General features: G+C 35.0%; 1 protein-coding gene across 1 annotated transcript in view; it reads right to left on the bottom strand.

Moving 5' to 3' along the window:
• Window positions 1–25: 25 nt before the first annotated feature.
• The window catches only part of LOC121847600 (1-phosphatidylinositol 4,5-bisphosphate phosphodiesterase beta-1-like), a gene marked incomplete at its 3' end in the record, with an annotated part of 12,829 nt that continues 2,920 nt past the window's right edge, over window positions 26–9,934 (bottom strand). Inside the window, 2 exon segments of the mRNA XM_042329464.1 lie at window positions 26–79; window positions 9,251–9,327. Coding sequence (XP_042185398.1) covers window positions 26–79; window positions 9,251–9,327 — 131 coding nt within the window.

Raw genomic sequence — 9,934 nt, 5'->3', positions numbered from 1 at the left:
TGTCTCGGTCTCTGCTCTTGTCTCAGTGATGCTGTTCTGTCTCTTCCTGTCTAGAATCTTCTGAAGCTCCTTCTTCTCTCTGTAAACAATAACAACAAACACAATGTACCAGATAACCAGATCATCAACAACAACAACAACAACGTTATAACCAGATCATCAACAACAACGTTTATAACCAGATCATCAACAACAACAACAACGTTATAACCAGATCATCAACAACAACAACGTTATAACCAGATCACCAACAACAACAATGTTATAACCAGATCATCAACAACAACAACAACGTTATTACCAGATCATCAACAACAACAACAACGTTATAACCAGATCATCAACAACAACGTTATAACCAGATCATCAACAACGTTATAACCAGATCAACAACAACAACAACGTTATAACCAAATCATCAACAACAACAACAACGTTATAACCAGATCAACAACAACAACAACGTTATAACCAGATCATCAACAACGTTATAACCAGATCATCAACAACAACAACAACGTTATAACCAGATCATCAACAACAACAACAACGTTATAACCAGATCATCAACAACAACAACAACGTTATAACCAGATCAACAACAACAACAACAACGTTATAACCAGATCAACAACAACAACGTTATAACCAGATCAACAACAACGTTATAACCAGATCATCAACAACAACAACAACGTTATAACCAGATCATCAACAACAACAACAACGTTATAACCAGATCATCAACAACAACAACAACGTTATAACAAGTTCATCAACAACAACAACGTTATAACCAGATCATCAACAACAACGTTATAACCAGATCATCAACAACAACGTTATAACCAGATCAACAACAACAACGTTATAACCAAATCATCAACAACAACAACGTTATAACCAAATCATCAACAACAACAACAACGTTATAACCAGATCAACAACAACGTTATAACCAGATCAACAACAACATTATAACCAGATCATCAACAACAACAACATTATAACCAGATCATCAACAACAACAACAACGTTATAACCAGATCATCAACAACAACAACAACGTTATAACCAGATCATCAACAACAACGTTATAACCAGATCATCAACAACAACAACAACGTTATAACCAGATCATCAACAACAACAACAACGTTATAACCAGATCAACAACAACAACAACAGCGTTATAACCAGATCATCAACAACAACAACAACGTTATAACCAGATCATCAACAACAACAACAATGTTATAACCAAATCAACAACAACAACAACAATGTTATAACCAAATCAACAACAACAACGTTATAACCAGATCAACAACAACAACAACGTTATAACCAGATATCAACAACAACAACAACGTTATAACCAGATCATCAACAACAACAACAACGTTATTACCAGATCATCAACAACAACAACAACGTTATAACCAGATCATCAACAACAACGTTATAACCACAACAACAACGTTATAACCAGATCATCAACAACAACAACAACAACGTTATAACCAGTTATAACCAGATCAACAACAACAACAACGTTATAACCAAATCATCAACAACAACAAACAACGTTATAACCAGATCATCAACAAGGTTATAACCAGATCAACAACAACGTTATAACCAGATCAACAACAACGTTATAACCAGATCATCAACAACAACAACAACGTTATAACCAAATCATCAACAACAACAACAACGTTATAACCAGATCATCAACAACAACAACAACGTTATAACCAGATCATCAACAACAACAACAACGTTATAACCAGATCATCAACAACAACAACAACAACGTTATAACCAGATCATCAACAACAACAACAACGTTATAACCAGATCAACAACAACAACGTTATAACCAGATCAACAACAACAACAACAGCGTTATAACCAGATCATCAACAACAACAACAACAACAACAACGTTATAACCAGATCATCAACAACAACAACAACGTTATAACCAAATCAACAACAACAACGTTATAACCAGATCAACAACAACAACGTTATAACCAGATCAACAACAACGTTATAACCAGATCAACAACAACGTTATAACCAGATCAACAACAACAACGTTATAACCAGATCATCAACAACAACAACAACGTTATAACCAAATCATCAACAACAACAACAACGTTATAACCAGATCATCAACAACAACAACAACGTTATAACCAGATCATCAACAACAACAACAACGTTATAACCAGATCATCAACAACAACAACAACGTTATAACAGATCATCAACAACAACAACAGCGTTATAACCAGATCATCAACAACAACAACGTTATAACCAGATCATCAACAACAACAATGTTATAACCAAATCAACAACAACAACGTTATAACCAGATCAACAACAACGTTATAACCAGATCATCAACAACAACGTTATAACCAAATCAACAACAACAACAGTATAACCAAATCAACAACAACAACAGTATAACCAAATCAACAACAACAACAGTATAACCAAATCAACAACAACAACAACGTTATAACCAGATCAACAACAACAACGTTATAACCAAATCAACAACAACAACGTTATAACCAGATCAACAACAACAACGTTATAACCAAATCAACAACAACAACAGTATAACCAAATCAACAACAACAACAGTATAACCAAATCAACAACAACAACAGTATAACCAAATCAACAACAACAACGGTATAACCAAATCAACAACAACAACGGTATAACCAAATCAACAACAACGGTATAACCAAATCAACAACAACAACAACAGTATAACCAAATCAACAACAACAGTATAACCAAATCAACAACAACAACAGTATAACCAAATCAACAACAACAACAGTATAACCAAATCAACAACAACAACATAACCAAATCAACAACAACAACAACAGTATAACCAAATCAACAACAACAACAGTATAACCAAATCAACAACAACAACAGTATAACCAAATCAACAACAACAATGGTATAACCAAATCAACAACAACAACAACGGTATAACCAAATCAACAACAACAACAACAGTATAACCAAATCAACAACAACAACAACAACAGTATAACCAAATCAACAACAACAACAACAGTATAACCAAATCATCAACAACAACAACAACAGTATAACCAAATCAACAACAACAACAACGTTATAACCAGATCATCAACAACAACAACAACGTTATAACCAGATCATCAACAACAACAACAACGTTATAACCAGATCATCAACAACAACAACAACGTTATAACCAGATCATCAACAACAACAACAACGTTATAACCAAATCAACAACAACAACGTTATAACCAGATCAACAACAACAACAACAACGTTATAACCAGATCAACAACAACAACAACGTTATAACCAGATCAACAACAACGTTATAACCAGATCAACAACAACAACGTTATAACCAGATCATCAACAACAACAACAACGTTATAACCAAATCATCAACAACAACAACAACAACGTTATAACCAGATCATCAACAACAACAACAACGTTATAACCAGATCATCAACAACAACAACAACGTTATAACCAGATCATCAACAACAACAACAACGTTATAACAGATCATCAACAACAACAACAACGTTATAACCAGATCATCAACAACAACAACGTTATAACCAGATCATCAACAACAACAATGTTATAACCAAATCAACAACAACAACGTTATAACCAGATCAACAACAACGTTATAACCAGATCATCAACAACAACGTTATAACCAAATCATCAACAACAACAGTATAACCAAATCAACAACAACAACAGTATAACCAAATCAACAACAACAACAACGTTATAACCAGATCAACAACAACGTTATAACAGATCAACAACAACAACGTTATAACCAAATCAACAACAACAACGTTATAACCAAATCAACAACAACAACAGTATAACCAAATCAACAACAACAACAGTATAACCAAATCAACAACAACAACGGTATAACCAAATCAACAACAACAACGGTATAACCAAATCAACAACAACGGTATAACAAATCAACAACAACAACAACAGTATAACCAATCAACAACAACAACAGTATAACCAAATCAACAACAACAACAGTATAACCAAATCAACAACAACAACAGTATAACCAAATCAACAACAACAACATAACCAAATCAACAACAACAACAGTATAACCAAATCAACAACAACAACAGTATAACCAAATCAACAACAACAACAGTATAACCAAATCAACAACAACAATGGTATAACAATCAACAACAACAACAACGGTATAACCAAATCAACAACAACAACAACAGTATAACCAAATCAACAACAACAACAACAACAGTATAACCAAATCAACAACAACAACAACAGTATAACCAATCATCAACAACAACAACAACAGTATAACCAAATCAACAACAACAACGTTATAACCAGATCATCAACAACAACAACAACGTTATAACCAGATCATCAACAACAACAACAACGTTATAACCAGATCAACAACAACGTTATAACCAGATCATCAACAACAACAACAACGTTATAACCAAATCAACAACAACAACGTTATAACCAGATCAACAACAACAACAACAACGTTATAACCAGATCAACAACAACAACGTTATAACCAGATCAACAACAACGTTATAACCAGATCAACAACAACAACGTTATAACCAGATCATCAACAACAACAACAACGTTATAACCAAATCATCAACAACAACAACAACAACGTTATAACCAGATCATCAACAACAACAACAACGTTATAACCAGATCATCAACAACAACAACAACGTTATAACCAGATCATCAACAACAACAACAACGTTATAACAGATCATCAACAACAACAAGCGTTATCAGATCATCAACAACAACAACGTTATAACCAGATCATCAACAACAACAAATGTTATAACCAAATCAACAACAACAACAATGTTATAACCAAATCAACAACAACAACGTTATAACCAGATCAACAACAACGTTGTAACCAGATCATCAACAACAAGTTATAACCAAATCATCAACAACAACAGTATAACCAAATCAACAACAACAGTATAACCAAATCAACAACAACAACAGTATAACCAAATCAACAACAACAACAGTATAACCAAATCAACAACAACAACAACGTTATAACCAAATCAACAACAACAACGTTATAACCAAATCAACAACAACAACGTTATAACCAGATCAACAACAACAACATTATAACCAAATCAACAACAACAACAGTATAACCAAATCAACAACAACAACAGTATAACCAAATCAACAACAACAACAGTATAACCAAATCAACAACAACAACAGTATAACCAAATCAACAACAACAACATAACCAAATCAACAACAACAACAACAGTATAACCAAATCAACAACAACAACAGTATAACCAAATCAACAACAACAACAGTATAACCAAATCAACAACAACAATGGTATAACCAAATCAACAACAACAACAACGGTATAACCAAATCAACAACAACAACAACAACAACAACAGTATAACCAAATCAACAACAACAACAACAGTATAACCAAATCATCAACAACAACAACAGTATAACCAAATCAACAACAACAACAACGTTATAACCAAATCAACAACAACAACAACGTTATAACCAGATCATCAACAACAACAACAACGTTATAACCAGATCATCAACAACAACAACAACGTTATAACCAGATCATCAACAACAACAACAACGTTATAACCAGATCATCAACAACAACAACAACGTTATAACCAAATCAACAACAACAACGTTATAACCAGATCAACAACAACAACAACGTTATAACCAGATCAACAACAACGTTATAACCAGATCAACAACAACGTTATAACCAGATCAACAACAACAACGTTATAACCAGATCATCAACAACAACAACAACGTTATAACCAAATCATCAACAACAACAACAACAACGTTATAACCAGATCATCAACAACAACAACAACGTTATAACCAGATCATCAACAACAACAACAACGTTATAACCAGATCATCAACAACAACAACAACGTTATAACAGATCATCAACAACAACAACAGCGTTATAACCAGATCATCAACAACAACAACGTTATAACCAGATCATCAACAACAACAATGTTATAACCAAATCAACAACAACAACGTTATAACCAGATCAACAACAACGTTGTAACCAAATCAACAACAACAACAGTATAACCAAATCAACAACAACAACAGTATAACCAAATCAACAACAACAACAACGTTATAACCAGATCAACAACAACAACGTTATAACCAAATCAACAACAACAACGTTATAACCAGATCAACAACAACAACGTTATAACCAAATCAACAACAACAACAGTATAACCAAATCAACAACAACAACAGTATAACCAAATCAACAACAACAACAGTATAACCAAATCAACAACAACAACGGTATAACCAAATCAACAACAACAACGGTATAACCAAATCAACAACAACAACAACAGTATAACCAAATCAACAACAACAACAACAGTATAACCAAATCAACAACAACAACAGTATAACCAAATCAACAACAACAACAGTATAACCAAATCAACAACAACAACAGTATAACCAAATCAACAACAACAACATAACCAAATCAACAACAACAACAACAGTATAACCAAATCAACAACAACAACAGTATGACCAAATCAACAACAACAACAGTATAACCAAATCAACAACAACAATGGTATAACCAAATCAACAACAACGGTATAACCAAATCAACAACAACAACAACAACAGTATAACCAAATCAACAACAACAACAACAACAGTATAACCAAATCAACAACAACAACAACAGTATAACCAAATCATCAACAACAACAACAACAGTATAACCAAATCAACAACAACAACAACAGTATAACCAAATCAACAACAACAACAACAGTATAACCAAATCAACAACAACAACAACGTTATAACCAGATCAACAACAACAACGTTATAACCAGATCAACAACAACAACGTTATAACCAAATCAACAACAACAACAGTATAACCAAATCATCAACAACAACAGTATAACCAAATCAACAACAACAACAGTATAACCAAATCAACAACAACAACAGTATAACCAAATCAACAACAACAACAACAACGTTATAACCAGATCAACAACAACAACGTTATAACCAAATCAACAACAACAACAGTATAACCAAATCAACAACAACAACAACAACGTTATAACCAGATCAACAACAACAACATTATAACCAAATCAACAACAACAACAGTATAACCAAATCAACAACAACAACAGTATAACCAAATCAACAACAACAACAGTATAACCAAAACAACAACAGTATAACCAAATCAACAACAAGAACAGTATAACCAAATCAACAACAACAACGTTATAACCAGATCAACAACAACAGTATAACCAGATCAACAACAACAACATTATAACCAGATCAACAACAACAACGTTATAACCAAATCAACAACAACAACAGTATAACCAAATCAACAACAACAACAACAACAGTATAACCAAATCAACAACAACAACATTATAACCAAATCAACAACAACAACGTTATAACCAGATCAACAACAACAACGTTATAACCAGATCAACAACAACAACAACGTTATAACCAGATCAACAACAACAACAACGTTATAACCAGATCAACAACAACAGTATAACCAAATCAACAACAACAACAGTATAACCAAATCAACAACAACAACAACAGTATAACCAAATCAACAACATTTCAAAAAGACAGTAGGGCTTTAATCCTTAAAAGTAGAAGTCAACTTGCGATTGCATCAGACCAGGAAGTGATTCCATCAGAATAACTGACTAGGTACATTGTGAGTAATACAGTTGTTATGACAGCTGATATGTGGTCAGAGTTCTGGTACAAATGTCATCATCTAGGTGGTGGACGAGGCCAGTTTCCTCCTTACTATGCAAGTGCTTTGAGGGATGGAAAAGCTCTCCGATGAATCCAATCAATTATTATTAGAAATGATCAGAAAACAGTATGTTACAAATCAAATCAAATCTTATTGGTCACATACACATGTTGAGCAGATGTTATTGGTCACATGGTTAGCAGATGTTACTGGTCACATGGTTAGCAGATGTTACTGGTCACATGGTTAACAGATGTTACTGGTCACATGTTGAGCAGATGTTACTGGTCACATGGTTAGCAGATGTTATTGGTCACATACACATGGTGAGCAGATGTTACTGGTCACATGGTTAGCAGATGTTACTGGTCACATGGTTAGCAGATGTTATTGGTCACATACACATGGTGAGCAGATGTTACTGGTCACATGGTTAGCAGATGTTACTGGTCACATGGTTAGCAGATGTTACTGGTCACATGGTTAGCAGATGTTATTGGTCACATACACATGGTGAGCAGATGTTATTGGTCACATGTTGAGCAGATGTTATTGGTCACATACACATGTTTAGCAGATGTTATTGGTCACATACACATGGTTAGCAGATGTTATTGGTCACATGGTTAGCAGATGTTATTGGTCACATACACATGGTTAGCAGATGTTATTGGTCACATACACATGTTTAGCAGATGTTACTGGTCACATGGTGAGCAGATGTTATTGGTCACATGGTTAGCAGATGTTACTGGTCACATGTTTAGCAGATGTTACTGGTCACATGGTTAGCAGATGTTATTGGTCACATACACATGGTTAGCAGATGTTATTGGTCACATACACATGGTTAGCAGATGTTATTGGTCACATACACATGGTTAGCAGATGTTATTGCAGGTGTAGTGAAATGTTTGTGTTTCTAGCTCCAACAGTGCGGTAATATCTAACAAATCACGACAATACATACACATCTAAAGTCAAAAGAATGGAATTAAGAAAAATATAAATATTAGGATGAGAATTCTCTCACAGAATAACTTCAGGTCCTGAAAGGTGTCCTACAGAATAACTTCAGGTCCTGAGAGGTGTCCTACAGAATAACTTCAGGTCCTGAGAGGTGTCCTACAGAATAACTTCAGGTCCTGAAAGGTGTCCTAAGGTCAGGTCCTGAAAGGTGTCCTACAGAATAACTTCAGGTCCTGAAAGGTGTGCTCTAACAGTGGGTTTAAATTGGTAGAACCATCTTACCTAGCACAGATGTCCTTGAGGTTTTTCAGTTGAGCCGGCTGGCATTCCTGGGCCGTCTCCTCTAGTTTCCGAGACAGCTGGAGCACATAGATAGAGGGCTGAGAGAGTGTGACCACTCGTAGGTGTGTGTGTGTGTGTACCTCTTGTAGGTGTGTGTGTGTGTGTACCTCTTGTGTGTGTGTGTGTGTGTGTGTGTGTGTACCTCTTGTGTGTGTGTGTACCTCTTGTAGGTGTGTGTGTGTGTACCTCTTGTAGGTGTGTGTGTACCTCTTGTAGGTGTGTGTGTGTGTACCGCTTGTAGGTGTGTGTGTGTGTACCTCTTGTAGGTGTGTGTACCGCTTGTAGGTGTGTGTGTACCTCTTGTAGGTGTGTGTACCTCTTGTAGGTGTGTGTGTGTGTACCGCTTGTAGGTGTGTGTGTGTGTACCTCTTGTAGGTGTGTGTGTGTACCTCTTGTAGGTGTGTGTGTGTGTACCTCTTGTAGGTGTGTGTGTGTACCTCTTGTAGGTGTGTGTGTGTACCTCTTGTAGGTGTGTGTGTGTACCTCTTGTAGGTGTGTGTGTGTGTACCTCTTGTAGGTGTGTGTGTGTACCTCTTGTAGGTGTGTGTGTGTACCTCTTGTAGGTGTGTGTGTGTGTGTGTACCTCTTGTAGGTGTGTGTGTGTGTGTGTACCTCTTGTAGGTG

This window comes from Oncorhynchus tshawytscha, linkage group LG10 (genome assembly GCF_018296145.1).
Source record: "Oncorhynchus tshawytscha isolate Ot180627B linkage group LG10, Otsh_v2.0, whole genome shotgun sequence".
NCBI lineage: Eukaryota > Metazoa > Chordata > Actinopteri > Salmoniformes > Salmonidae > Oncorhynchus > Oncorhynchus tshawytscha.
Note: the sequence above shows the minus strand (reverse complement) of the source record. Positions and strands in the feature narration are given on the sequence as shown.